The sequence below is a fragment of the Lepisma saccharinum genome, chromosome 11 (genome assembly GCF_977018435.1).
Source record: "Lepisma saccharinum chromosome 11, izLepSacc3.1, whole genome shotgun sequence".
NCBI lineage: Eukaryota > Metazoa > Arthropoda > Insecta > Zygentoma > Lepismatidae > Lepisma > Lepisma saccharinum.
This window is the reverse complement of record NC_139239.1, coordinates 71,321,915-71,337,473: the sequence shown is the minus strand read 5'-3', so window position 1 is coordinate 71,337,473 and position 15,559 is coordinate 71,321,915. Positions and strand designations below refer to the sequence as shown.

Here is a 15,559-nt window from a genome sequence, read left to right as displayed (position 1 = left end):
CGCAATTGCTGCATGTTCGCTACTTTTGTCGTATATACCTGTCCTTGACGTACCCCCACAAGAAGAAGTCCAGAGGGGTTATGTCAGGCGATCTGGGTGGCCATGGAATTGGTGCACCTCTTCCGATCCACCTACCAGGAAACTCATTATCCAGTCTTTCCCTCACCTCTTTGTACCAGTGCGGAGGTGCTCCGTCTTGTTGAAAAAAGATACGAGGATGGCTATGCTAAATTTGTGGGAACACAAACTGCTCCAACATGTCAAGGTATGTAATGCCCCTTAGAGTACCTTCAGCAAAGAAGAAGGGTCCTATGACTGTACCATCTTCTATGAGTCCACACCACACATTATTTTTAGGGCTGTCTCTCTCGAACTCAATTACCTGACGAGGGGGTTCTGACCCCCAGATTCTTACATTATGGCGATTGACATGTCCTGGCACGTGAAACGTAGCCTCATCGGAAAACATAACGAAAGACAGAAAGGTGGGATCGTTTTAAAGGCGTTTCAACATGTCTTCAGCAAAAGCCGCTCTTCTCGGTTTATCGTCGGGTTTCAGTGCTTGCAGCAATTGCAATTTGTACGCGTACAACTTCAGACGATCACGCACAACTCTGTGGACAGTTGTTATTGGTATAGCCAGTTCCAGCGAGGCTCTACGAATGGACTTACGCGGACTTGTTTGAAATGTTTCGGCAATGCGCTGCACATTGTCGGCTGATTCACTTTATCGGCCACCGCCGTGCTATTTTGCCACTGAACCAGTCTCTAAAGATGTATCTTTCCATGCTCTAATCCTCTTCGCATTGGGAGAATCTTTCTGGTACTCCCGACGGAATCGTCGTTGCACTGCCACAATCGAGTCAAGTTCTGCGTATCACCAAACGACCTGTGCTTTCTCTGTGACGGTCGCCATTTCACTCTGCCTGCTGCCACCTGGCGTTGATTTGGAATATCAAACAATTTCCAACAAACTTCGTACGTTTCACCTTCTATATGGCACCTAGAATATATATATATATACATTAATTTATAATCGCAAAATAAAAATAAGGACATTTCAAATGGAACACGCTGTATATCTAAAGCACACTACAAACAATGATAGGAGAAATTTTAATATTGAGATACCCGCAGCCATCTTGACCTGACTCAGTTTTTATTCTTCTGTTCTAAGGTAGAGTTTTTCAGTAAACTAACACGTTAGCCAGCTAATGTATACAGAACTTTCTAGACTGACACGTGGCTCGCAGTTGACCTAACAATCATCGTATTTCCTTTGCAGTTTGCCAGGAAGTGAAGAACGGAGTGTCCGCCATCTTAGATTTCACCTGGACAGGATGGTACAAGAGTAAAAAATTAGCGGAGGACGCTGGTATTCCTTACCTTCGCATAGATGCCACCATAAGTCCATTCGTGCAGGCCGTTGACGACTACCTGAGGAAGAGGAACGGGACGGACGCAGCCCTCATCTTCCAGAACGAAGCAGGTATATGTTTCAAGTCCCTGTGCACAGTAAGTAGAAGTGGTACATTTAAATAGGGCACTATCGGGCTCAAGTCCCCTCGAAATATCCTAGAACAAAAAAAAAAGTGAATTAAAATTCATCATTTTGTAAAGTACTACATGTCATGATTGTCCCCTAAGATGCCGCAATGCAATTGTGGAGCGTGTGAAATGGACACAGACAAAAACTTGTATGTTTGTTTGTTCCGGCATAACTCTCGAACGCCTGGAGCAATTTCAACCAAACCTGGTACACGTATCACTTGCAATCTGGAAATAATATTTTGGGGGTAAGACACCCCTGGCACCCCTAGGTGACTAGTAAAAATAATCCAAAGCGACGAATATTAAATTCCGCACAAACAGACATCCGTGACTCTATGCAATCCCGCGCAACGATAGTGTTTCTCGGGTTGTCTAACATTCAGGCTGATATGACTTAGTGTTGCGAAAATGACCGATATTAGTGTGGAATCCATAGTTTACGTGGTCGCTACGATGAATAGTGACACTCCCAATGACGTTCAACTCCAAGTTCATTTTGCACTATAGTTAACATTTATTCTTTTCCTGTCTAATAGAATATTGGGATAAATAAATACCTGGGCAACGCCGGGTAATTAGCTAGTATTATAATAAAGTAAGTTTATGCAACTGTACAAATGGAACATGTCCATCTTTTGCACATACATAGTTTAATAATTCCTAGAACATAACCTTCCATGTAAACAGTGTCAACCACAAGCGTAGATGGGTTGGATGTAACAACATTTAACATTGAAAGGTAATGTATAATAACAAAATATGTAACGCATATATAACATACATGCTCACTGTAAATATATAAAAAGAGTAAAACAAAGTAGTAACAAGGTTAATAGTATGGAGTAAAACAGACGTGCATATACAACTATCCTATTTCAACAATTGACCTTAATATTTTTATTCACAAAGTACGAGTAAGGGGAGGATTGAAATCCAATTTTTTTGTGTGTTGTCGAAATATTTTTATATGTAAATCATATAATACACTTTTGTTTGTGTACACACGACTATTCTCAGTCCGCTGCAAGAACAAAGTCAACGTAAGCAAACATACCTGACTTATGAGACCTCCTATTGGTTGTTCCAAAGTAGCTGTGCAACAATCTAGCGCGTAGGAATATATGGCTATGACTATTCAACGTAGCTACTTTACTGAAATTGTGGGACATCAGAACTAACACACAGGGAAATAGAAGTGAAGTGATTTTATTAATATTAACTTCGTTCTTGCAGCGGACGGACAATAGGTTACAACATAACAACTGTTTTTCTTTCAGAGCTAGATCAAAGTTTGTATTACTTAATTGGGAACTCCATTTTGAGGGTCATCGTGCTCAACCGACTGCAAGACAACACGACAGCAGGATTGAAAAAGATGCGCCCCACACCGTCCTATTTTGTGATATTTGCTAGCACCGAGAACATGAGAACAATTTTCAGTACGGTAAGGAAACTTTCCGAGATGTGCATTGTCAATGTCAAGTGGTAATGTGGCCATGGGGTTAGCTTAAATATTTAATCTGGGGTTGGGGGTGTAAGAAACATTTTAAGAAGGTGTCAAGGTAAATTTAGCCCCAGAATAACCATAAATTGGGCCTTTGTAATTAATTTTATAGTTCGGGAAAAAATTGTCCTTACGATGGACATATGTCTATGGTAGGCTCCAAAAGAATCATTATGGGATGTTCTCATTGTTTAATTAATGCAGACAGAGTTATTGATTGATTTGCATCTCAATCAACTCAATTCAAGTGACCATGTTATTTTATACTACGTATATTTATGGAGTTTCTATAAAACACAGTAGTAATAATATTTTTTTATTATTACCAAACAGTATACAGGGTGATCACAAAATTGTTTAGCGTATTTCGTAGTAGAACTTACACAACTAAACTGTATTACACGTCAAGCCATGGAGCAGCTCAGATAGATTTTAATTGTTTACTCTTATCACTAGATGGCCATAGTGCATCGTGCAGAGCAATAAGTATCAAAATGGCAACCGTTCATGAAAACGATTTTGACACACTTAAATTTCCCCATGTTGGTGTTTGTGCAAGTTCAAGTTGTAACCAAATTGATCGTATGCAATGCACCTTGCAACAATAACGCCTGATACGCCGAGAGAGAGCGAATACGATTGAATATTAGCCCCAACGTGCCAAAAATTTGGCACGTATTGAACTGTTTTAAATTACTTTGGAAGTTTGGGAATACCTAAAAAGGAAAATGTTTACGCTACTCTGTGATTTATTGTAGACATATAAATTGAGCAACTGCATTAGTTTTATTTTAATATCCAATGAAATAATTTGTGATCACCCCGTATGTATGTATATTTTGAAGGTGTGTGATACGAAAATCCCTTACAGGAAGATATTGAATATATTGTGGCAAATATAGACTACAGACGGCAACAATGCTGCTAGCTATACCCGAATACAAGTTTCAAGTATTGCCACCTGAAACATGCATGTGCGTTATCACTCTAGAGGTTATTGTTTTCGAATCAGGTAATATATCACAAGAAATATCCTGTCTTGTGCAATAATTCACAATATAATCACTTTTGATTTTAGTAAAGCTGATTTCTCTCCTTTCTTTGTGCAGGCTCTTAGCGGTCAGCTTGTATCACGTGATTCCAGGTGGAACCTGGTGTTTACAGACTTCAGCTACGACCAATTCGACAAAAAGATGCTGGATGTGACAGTCTCTCTCATACACATGAAGAAGAGTGTCTGCTGTCGCTTGCTCAAGCAGAACATGGACTGTTCTTGTCCACAGGACATGGAGGTGAGTTCGAAAATTCTCACACAGTGAATCTACGCTATTATCATAATTAGGGAGCAGATTTGTATGTACAACCTTAGTGACAATGAAGTTCGACCAGTCACAAATATAGGAGTGCGTTGTGAAAGAAGGAGAACACATGCATATGCTGAACATATTTTATTCAGCAGGCTACATGGAACAAAGGAAAACATAAATTTCAGCTGCAACGCAGCAATGTATGGTGTCCACACAAAATAAAAACATTTTCGTCCATCTACACGTGACATTGAAGTTCGACCACTGTTAGAGGGGATCCTGTTTACCATGGTGTGACGCCGCCCCGTCGGCGAATAACTGTGGCAATGCGTCGGGGCATGCTGCGGACGAGTCGTTCAAGGTATTCCACATCGATGCGGTGCCATTCCTCCTGCAGGCAGGCGATAAGAGCAGCCACTGTCGTGGGTCCCCTCTGTTGCACACGTCGCTTAAGAACACGCCACACATTCTCAATGGGCGAGAGGTCGGGACTCGAAGGTGGCCATGGCAGAGTTCGCACGTGATGGCGAGTCAACCATTCTCTTGTCTGCCGCGCTGTATGAGGCCTGGCATTGTCGTGTTGAAAGATGAGACGCCGCCTGTGGAACAGGTGCTTTCGCACTGTGGGAAGATGCAGCTCCAGTATGCGTGTATAGGCGTGTGCATTCACAATGCCCTCACAGACGAGTAGTGGGCAAACCCCAGATGCCGTCATGCATCCCCATACCATCACCGACGCAGGTTTCTGTACCCGACGTGCATAACATTTTGCTTTATTCTGTTCCTCCTTCCGACAAATGACTGTTTTCCGTATTTTCCCGTACACAACATTGAAAATGGATTCGTCCGTCCACAAAACCCTGTTCCACTGCCGTAATGTCCATCCCCGGTACATTCGTGCCCACCGTAGTCGATTGCCTTTGTTCAACATGGAAAGGAAAGGTTTATGTTTCTCCTTGTACACTCGGTAACCGCATCGCTGTAGGTAACGGCGAATGGTTCTGGTTGACACTTCAATGTGAAAGCGTTCTCGAGTCCACAGTCGTAATTCGGCCACAGAAACATGATTGTTGGTCTGGATATAGCGCCTAAATATCCGTAGGTTACGCACGCTCAGCAGGCGTTTTCGACCGGGGGCCTTACCTGGCTCTGTAGTACCCGTATTTTGGTGGTGTTTGATGATGCAGTGGACGGTTGACTTGGGTAAGTTCAGTTGGCGCCCTATTTCCCGTTCACTGAGTCCATCCCTTTGCAACTCCACCACTCTTCTCCTCACGGTGTTGTCAATAGGTTTGCCCCTGGCCATGGTGATGATGCACTGCGATTCCTCGGTGCACAGCACGCGCTTATATACGGCGAACTCCCTTATCGTGTCCGTGACGTCATGCTTCCGTCGAATGCGCCACTATCTGGAATTTTACCGTATGGGTCTGGTGCCTGGTCGAAGTTCAATGTCACGCGTATAGTTCCCCGTTTTCGTTCTTTACGTGACCTTGGGTGCAACATGCTGGGATCACGATTCTTGCCTGCTCACACGCCTCCTCTACACACATGCGTCACTTCTGCGGGTCACCCATTCCACCGCCTATGCCTCTGTGCATTTAATCACGTATTCCTTTCTGGTCGAACTTCATTGTCACCAAGGTTGTAATTCCTTTGTACGTAAGCAAACAAAAATGACAAAGGTCGGCGAATTACGGAATTAGCAAGATATGCATGAGTTTCAATCGACCTGTTTTGCTTCCTTTCACCGTCTATCTCCTTGCATATTTCTTTTTTACTGTTGTTCTCTCTCTTACCTACTCTGTTTATTTTCTTCTTTCTCTCTCTTTCCACTTGTTTCCTTTTTACTCTGTTCCTTTCCTTATATTCTTCTCTCTCTAACTCTCTATCTTTCTTTTTCACTCTGTTTCGTTTCGTTTCTTTCTTTCCATTTCCCTCCTTCTCTCTTATCCTGATTCTTTTCTTTTATCCTTCTTTCTTTATTTTCTTCCTCTCTTTCTTTCTTATTGTTTTTTCTATCTTTTTTCATTCTTTAAATTTTTCTCTCGGCCTTACCTACTGTTTCTTTCCGTCTACTCTTCTTCCTCTTTCTTCTATTTCCGTTTCAAGTGCATATGTTTACCTAAAATTCGATATTCGTAGTTTCACTAGTTTTCACGGAGCAATTCTGATAAATCTTTGTAACACAAACTTTCAAAATATGATTTCTCTAAGTATTCGGGAAATTTTTATCTCATTGTGGCAGGTCTGTTACCTTACGAGGGTGGGCTGAAAAGATCTCGGCCTAACAATGAAGGAACGAATTTATAATTTCAAAGTTATTTTTATTTTTAAACATAATTTCCCTCAAAATTAATACTTTTATTCCAGCGATGTTCCAACGTCATTATCCGTAAGGGCTGAAAAATACCCCTCTACAATTGCAGTCGCTTGTTGATTCGATGGGCGAAAAAAATTACCACAGCGTTGTGGGAAGAGATAGAAGTCGGAGAGAGCAAACCTGGGAAATAAGTTGGATGTTCCAACAATTCAAGGTTCAAATCCATTAATTTTCCCATTGCCTAAACATTTTGTGGGAAGATGAATTGTCTTGAGGAAAAATGATTTTTCTACTACAAACTGGGTCTAAATCTCACGATTATTTTCATCTGGTTGGTTTAAGAGATTGGAATTCCCCGGTAATTGTTTTATTCTTTGGAATATAATGAATATATAAAATCCCTTTACCATTCCAAAAGATATTTCCTTCTGATAGAACCGCCATTGTCGTTTTGGGGGCTGAACAACCGGCTTCTGTCCACAGTTTTGACTATTGTTTCCATTCTGGTGTGTAATGGTGAATCTACGTCTCAGAAAATCAGTTATTATATCCTAAACGTTCTCTGCAGTTTCACGCACTTTAACTTGCCTGTCATCTAATACCATATGTTTTTGTTACCATTTGGTATGGTTGGTACGATCATGTTTAAATTCAGCAGCCCATTTGCAATTTCATCACATCATCACTCACAATCATCGTTGCAATTAGCCTAAAGTGGCAAAAAGCGACGCTAAATAACAAAAATCACATCAAATCAAACCAGCTTTGTTAACTGAAGAAGATGAGTCTCCATAATCATTGTATGAACTTGACACGAATTCCGGTTGACGTCGAACCTTCTGTTACAAAGATATTCAAAAGAATGCGCACAACACATCTGCTTCAAACAGCTGTATTAAGGAAACTATTTGAAGCAATGACTTTCAATTTTGCATGTATGCTTGTGACAGATGTACCAACTTAGAAAAAGAAATCTTGCCGATAGCATCGTCATCTATATATTGAGTTACATACAGGAACACACAAGCCAACACACATTTTGTACTTTGTTTTAAGCCATCAGTGGAAGCCAATCGAATGAATGAATTAATTAAAATGAATTGGTGCACAAGCACATATGACCATTTTACAGACTAAATGGGACCGTACTGCATTCGCAATCGAGCTCGGGGTCCCTTGATTACAAGGCGACAGCGTTAGCAATTACAGTATCCGCGAGGATCTAGTCTATTTTACCAGAACGATAGAAAAGAAGTGAAAAAAATCGGTAATATTGTATCCTAGCGACGGGTCATAACAAATTGGTACGTTGCTTGTCTTTCTTCCTGCTTAACGCGCCAGTTAATCAATGAGTGGAAATGATATGTTTGAAGAATCTATAACGTCTGCAGCGAACACATTGCATTTCCTTCAAATGAACTTGCAGAAGGATTTCTTTTTAAAATGGTGGGTAGTCTTAGGTTCCAGTTACCTATAGTATATTTATGAGATTATGCCCATGCCAATGTGCACGATACACCAGTGACGTCACCAGAAAATTTCATGTGGGTGGGCTCAATGAAGAACGGATAAAATATATTCAGGTGTATCTTCCTCGCTCTTTCTTTGCATTTTTCTCTACCTCTTTCTTTTTTTACTGTTACTCTCTTTCTATTAATCCCCTCTCTTTTTTGCTCTGTATCTTTACATCTATCCTTCTTTCTTTCTATTTCTCTGTTTATTTCATTCTATTTTTCCCTTTCTTTCTTACTCTGTTTATTCCTCTCTTTCTTTCTATTTCTCTCTCCTTTTCTTACTCTATTTACTCTGTTTTTTTCTATTTTCTCGTTTCCTTACTCTGTTTATTCCTATCTTTTTCCATTTTTCTCTATTTTTCTGTTTATTTTCTTTTTCTCTCTTTTTCTTACTCTGTTTATTCCTCTCTTTTTTCTATTTTCTCGTTTCCTTACTCTGTTTATTCCTCTCTTTTTTCCATTTTTCTCTATTTTTCTTTGTTTATTTTCTTTTTCTCTCTTTTTCTTACTCTGTTTATTCCTCTCTTTTTTCTATTTTCTCGTTTCCTTACTCTGTTTATTCCTCTCTTTTTCTATTTTTCTCTATTTTTCTTTGTTTATTTTCTATTTCTCTCTTTTTCTAACTCTGTCTTTCCTCTCTTTCTTTTTATTTTCTCTCTTTATTTACTGTTTATATTCTATTTCTCTCTCTTTTTCTTATTCTGTTTATTCCTCTCCTTTTTTCTATTTTCTCTCTTTTTCTTACTCTATTTATTCCTCTCTTTCTTACTCTGTTTCTATAACTTATTATTTCTGCTTTCTCTTCTTTCTTTCTCTTTCTCGCTGTGTCTTTCCATCTTTCTCCTTCTATTTTTTCATGCTTTCTTACCATTGTTTATTCGGGATCATTTCACTGGAACCCGACAGCAACGAAACTCGAAATAAAAGTTTATTCCCTTCTTTTTATCTTTCTATCCCTCTTTTTTATTCCTAGTTTTATTTCCTTCTATTTTCTTCCCTTCTCTATTTTTCTCTCTTACTTTTTACTGTTTATTCCCTTCTTTATCTCTTTCTATATTTTCTATATCTCTTTTTCCTTACTCAGTTTATTTTCTCCTATCCTTTCTCCCTATTTCTCTTTCTTACTTTGTTATTCCCTCTTTCTGTCTCTCTATCCTCCTTTCTCGGTTTCTTTCTTTCTAACCTTCTTTCTTCCTTTCTTTCTTACTCTGTGTCGTTCCAAGTGTCTCCCAATAAGTAATTATTATCCTCTTGTTATGCAACAGTCATTGTACAATAATTTTGTTTAGATAGAAACATAAGAAATTAATGTTAATTAAAGCAAATTTAAAATTAATATTTAGTGTCAATTTGTTAGCCAGGGCACGCTCTGATTACATAAAACCTGGTGCAACCTGGCACGACTGCACCACTGCATTGTTCTCATTGGTGCTGTAAAATATTATAAATTTGTATTTTTCGATCCACTGATTTTTTGAACTGGAGATTCTATGCTTTAAATTTCGATTTTATTGTTTCGTTCCTCTACTTGTAACAGATAATACCACAATTTATCAGAAACGTTCTCCAGTACTTGGGCGACATAGTGAAGACCGTCACGGCAGAAGCAATGGCGCCGAAGGAAGTCGACTGCAGCGCCCCAACAAAAGATCCGTCCGTGTCACAACAATTCTACGACGCTATTCAACCGGTAATAACCAATTCTGAATTCTGCAAATTATATTTTTGTTAAATGTTAATAGTAATTATAAGTGGAATTCACGTATGTTAAAAAACCCGTAAATCAACGTTAAAAGTTGCAAAATATGTCATAAATTATGTAATGCACAATAATGAAAACAATGGCAATAACTTGGTGCTAATATTATGAAATGTAACTAATAATTAGGGAGGCAAATTTATGGTAAATAAAAACTGAGGAGAGCGGTAAATAAAATGTTAGATCAGCGGTATATACCAGCGGTGGAAAAAAAAATTGGCACACACTTTTTCATCATGAGAGGAAACAACATACAAAAGAGCTATACATTGATAAACTACTTCATTTTTATATACTGTACACATACACAAATACTTAGATTTCAACTGTAATTGCCAGTAGAGGCGATTGGGTGGGGCAAGGATAGTTTACTTTTCTTGCTAGACAAGGCTTAGTATTTAGAGGCCATAGTGCAGGGGCAAAGAAAGCTAGCAAGTTCAATGAAACTGGAAGTTGAGTAGACATTCGGGGGAAGAAAGGAATGCAGCTTGACAGGGAGCGAAGTTTTTGAACTGAGATTATGTGCATGGGAAATCCCAATTTGCAGCGTCTTCCTGATGTGATCGAAGATAAAACGTTCTTCAGCTGCAAGTGGTAGGAAACTTTAGGCAAACGTTTCGTTACAACCTCGATTGCCGGTTTTTGCGTGTTTTCTACTTAATTTGATGATATTTCACGGTTATTTCGCGAAAAAGCGTTCATTTCGTGGAAAAGCACACATTTCGCACTACTTCGCGAATAAAACTAATGCATATTTCATCATTGGGGGTGTAGTTACGTGCAGAATGTTCAAAATTGCATCTTTTTTTCACATTTCGCGATTTCGCGCATCGCGAAAATTCAATGTCCCTACTAATAATACATTAAGGCAAATTAGTTATTCAGTGCAAAAGTGGTCTAAATCTTAAACTTAGTAAGTTTCCAAGTTTCTTAGCTATGATTGGTTCACGTTGTCTTGATTAATTGATTGAATTGTTGTTTTAAGTCCACTTTATGCACAGAAAGGCTAATCGGGACTGGACCTACAGTTTAAAGTGGGATCCGAACCACTATGTGCCTCCAACGGGTATCGAACCCGGCACCCCTTGATTCCAAGCCGACAACGCTACCACTGCGCCATCGGGGAGGCTCTCACGTTATCTTGAATTAGAGTATCAGACGGACTACATCATACTAAGCATTGTTGCCTGAATTTTTACCAGGATAATAAAATTGTAATGATTTCTATTTCATTATGGCAAATATCGAGATAACAATTTTTCTTTACAAAATTATAAAAGTTACTTGAATTAAAAGGCGACGACACTACCACTGCGCCATCGGGGAGGCACTCATGTGGATAAAAATTCAAGTATTATACAGGGTGAGGCAGTTAAACGGGAAGATTTAAAAAATTCACAAAAAGTAGACAGCAAATATTATTTATTTTTTGAACATGAATGTACTGTACGTGAGTGGAAATTACTAGTGTACCTGAAAAATGTTCATTTTTTGAATATGGTATCAGTAAGATGACGTCCTTGGTGTTGCACACATTGTCGGAGTCTCAGAGTAAATCCGCACATGACGTTCCGTAGCATCTCCAAAGGAATGTTGTGGGTCTCTTGCCGAATTCGCTCCTTGAAATTATCCCTGGTTCTTGGAGGGTTGTCCTTGAATACTTTGGATTTGAGGTAACCCCAAAGAAAAAGTCAGGTCCGGCGTGTTTCTTCAATACCACCTCTTTTCTTTGTTGTGCCAGCAGTGGCTTCAAAAGTTCTCGCCCAAAGGCCGATAGCGTTAGCAGAACGCACGGGAGCACGCCGGGGCAACTGAAACTCTCGACGGAAAGTGGGTTGAGCTCCAACAAAACTATCCGAGTTTTTGTAATATGCGTTTACAGCAAACGCACGCTGCACACTCGACCAACGCTCCATCGCTACTGAAGCTTCCGGGTGTCTAGATGCCAAAGGTCACACCCCACACTCTCATAACCCGCAACCACGACCGCCAACCATTCCTGAAATCTTACCGTTTCATTGCCTCTCGAAACGTCATGGGCGGATTTACTCTGAGACTCCGACAATGTGTGCAAAACCAAGGACGCCATCTTACTGACACCATATTAATAAAATGAACATTTTTCAGGTACACTAGTAATTTCCACTCATGTATAGTACATTCATGTTCAAAAAATAACTAATATTTGCTCTCTATATTTTTTGTGAATTTTTTTTTAATCTTCCCGTTTGACTGCTCACTCTGTATATATTTAAGTTAGAAGGTAGGCCTATACATATTTTTTGTTTATTTACTTTTGTTTTGTACTGTATCCCACCCGTGACACCAAAAAACAATAAATTTCTCCTCTAACTGTTGCATTTCCCCTTCAACTCCACTAGGATACCTTCTCTCCATGTCTTAAATAATTTATTTTTCACACTTTGAAAATTCACAGATATCTTATTTAAGTAAAAAGACAGTATTTTATGTGTGACACAAAATTGTCCACTTATAGCTATAAATCTGGGTAAGTATTTTAGTGGTAGTTATGCTTAATAAACACTTTATTTTCATAATTCACTGCACAGGAACTGTAAGAAAATTATTCCAAACTATCAGAGAATAGTGACTTTAATGCCAAAAATGTAGTCTGGGCGTCCCACCCATAACAATGAAATGTCCCATACACACAAGTTGGAAAATTTGTTTTATGTGAAATAAAAGTTGGTATTTAGGCTTAATTTACCATGATCAGAATTTTTAAGTGGGTTGGGAGCTCATGCAAAAAAAAAAAAAAAAAAATCCTAAACAGTTATTTCCTACAGGAAAATAATAATTTTAGCCAGACCATTTAAGTGAAATTTCATCCATGATGTGTTTCCATTCTATTTTTCTCTTCCCCATAGTTGAGCCAGAACCACGAGTCTGTGGGGTACGACAACAAAGAAAAAATGATGTACTACCGCTCGGACATGGAGCTCTACTCTGCGAACAAGGAAAACAACACCCACATAGGAACCTGGACCAAGGAAGCTGGGTTCCAGCTGGCCGTCGACTACGAGATGGTCCCCATCAAGAAGTTCTTCCGCGTCGGCACCATTGAGGTAGGACATGCCCTCAAGTACATTCGCCCCTCTCCATACTTCCTGGACATGAGCAACTTGAGGTACCGCTCAAAGAACGATTCTCAATCTTACGTTTTCAGGGTGATGAACGACCATTACTGGGAGCCCTTCAATGCAACTAATTCAACGACCGAGTAATACTGGCGTGGCGTGGCCAGTATTTACGTAAGGGGGAAGTATGCTTCTACCTATTCCACTTGGGCACGCCACTGTCTTTGCATTCACAGGAGATTCATTTTGAAATGGATAAGTTTGCGTGTCACGTTCCTTAGGTTGGTTTGCATTGTTTTTAATTAGAGGGTTGTAGTATACGAATTGAAGAAATCATAATAAGGGAAGGGTTTAAAAACTTTGTATATTCACATACTAATAAAGGCTGTCGCAGAGAAGGTGAGACTAATTCTTGTATAGGAAAACAGCGACATCCATTGGCTAGCAAATGTACTAGGGTGAAAAGTTGGTTCATTAGCTGCCGATTGAGACCAAAATGAGCGCAAAAGGTCAAAAAGTCGTGTCTGCGTAGCAGTTAAAAGACAAGCATGTACATGGACCCCTCCAAGAATAATTAAAATGAAACAAAAAAAATTACAAACCACAAAATTTTTATTCAGAATCAGCCATATCGAGTAGACGTACATCATTTTCAAAATAGGCACCATTGACAGCTAAGCAAGCGTCCATACGTTCCTGCCACTTTGTGATTGTCTTTGAAAATTCGTCGTCAGATAGCGAACTGAAGAAAACTTGCGCTGCGGTGATCACTTCTTTGTTCGTCATGAAATGACGACCACGTAAAGCGGCCTTTAAAAGTGGAAATAGCGAAAAGTCTCAGGGTGCAAGGTCCGGGATGTATGCTGGATGCGGGAAAATTTCTATTTTTCTCTTTGTCGCGTAATCCTGAAAAGCCCGCGCGGTATGCGGGCGTGCGTTATCGTGGTGCAATCTGACGGAGTTCTTCAAATGCGGCCTCTTTTTTTTGCTAGGTGCTGGCGCAGAGTCTCAATGACTCCTTGGTAATACTGTGGCTCTACTCAGTCTGTCTTGATCGGCATATGCCTGTTGAAACATTGCATATGTTTGCGCAGCACTTTTCCCTAAACGCAAACAAAATTTTATGGCATGTCACTGTTCATCTTGAATACTCATCGCGGAAAGCAATGTTATACACAAAAACCTGGAGGGGTAAACGAAACAAGTTCCACGTTAATCAACACAGCTGCTCACTAACGCGGTTTCGCAACATGTGACAACTTGCTACGGAAACAGAATGAGTCATCCTACATGACGCGACTAGTGCCGAAACCATAGGCAGTGTTGCCAAGCCAGGAAAAAAATCTGTCTCACCTTCTCTGCGACAGCCTTTGTATATTTATCATAAGTTACGACCGTCTACAGAAGTCGGTTCCAAGGAAACATCTAATAGTCAAGGGCTTAGTTAGAGGTGGAAGTACAATGCACTGTGTAGGTCCAGTCCCGATTAACCTATCTGAATATAAAGTGGATTTAAACTTTCATAAACTATCTCATGTAGTATTAGATATTCATTAACAAAATATATGCATGGGTATATCTCCACATCTTGATATTTTCACCAAAGAAAATGCCATTAGTAAAATTTTCACATTCCCTTCTTAAAATTAAAATCTGATACTCCAAAAAATTACTGATTTATCCACTCTTAACATGCCTCCAAATTATTCCCAACGAAGTCCAATAATTTCACATAGGTCTAAATTATTGTAATGTTGATGCTAGGTGTACATTTACGCACTCTTAAAAAGCTCTTTCGCGCCTAAAAGGTATTTACATGTTGCTAAAACATGTTGGTTTGAATAACAATTTATTATATATTTGACATAGGAATGTATTGATTTAGCACAATAAAGTGATTTTCTTTCTTGAAGAGTCGCCTGCTTCTTTCTTTCCCTTTCCTTGGGTGTATTTATACATAGTATAACTATTGTTGTAAAAAAGAAGGAAAATTATTTAAAAAATAATCACAAAATACGCTGAAGACGAAAAAAAATAATTGAATAATACAATCGTAGGGCATCAGCTTGCTATAAACGACCAAGAAGCAGGCGACTCTTGTAAGAAAACATATGCATATTAAGCATTCAATCACGGCATCAATAATGTATCTACAGGGTGATTTGGGGGCAGGGGTTTATCCAGGATTTTTCCCTTGGGGGGGAGGGGGGGTTGGAAACTTTTGGGGGTGTAAGTTTGGGAATGTGCATAAAGTGGTCTTAAAACACCAACTCAATCAATCAATTGATAGACACCTGGTATTGCTTTTGAATGAAATCGGTCAAGGAATTTCATAATGAAGTCTTTTTACCCTTACGAAACTTTGGAAAATATGCTTGGCGCTGTTGAGAGTTTATCTTTCAAATACTGAACGAGACACTTTAGGGAATTGTGCCTCTTTGCCTTAAAAGAAAACTAAATAACATATGCAAATAAACGCATGGCATGTTAGCTGCAAAGGGAA

General features: G+C 39.3%; 1 protein-coding gene across 2 annotated transcripts in view; it reads left to right on the top strand.

Moving 5' to 3' along the window:
* Nucleotides 1-15,559, top strand: part of Ir8a (Ionotropic receptor 8a) — a 95,662-nt gene that overhangs the window by 26,639 nt on the left and 53,464 nt on the right. For both annotated transcript variants that reach the window (XM_083131386.1, XM_083131387.1), the window contains exons 4-8: nt 1,286-1,489; nt 2,829-2,995; nt 4,165-4,347; nt 9,737-9,889; nt 12,847-13,044. In XM_083131386.1, coding sequence (XP_082987512.1) covers nt 1,286-1,489; nt 2,829-2,995; nt 4,165-4,347; nt 9,737-9,889; nt 12,847-13,044 — 905 coding nt within the window. The remainder of the gene's footprint in view (nt 1-1,285; nt 1,490-2,828; nt 2,996-4,164; nt 4,348-9,736; nt 9,890-12,846; nt 13,045-15,559) is intronic.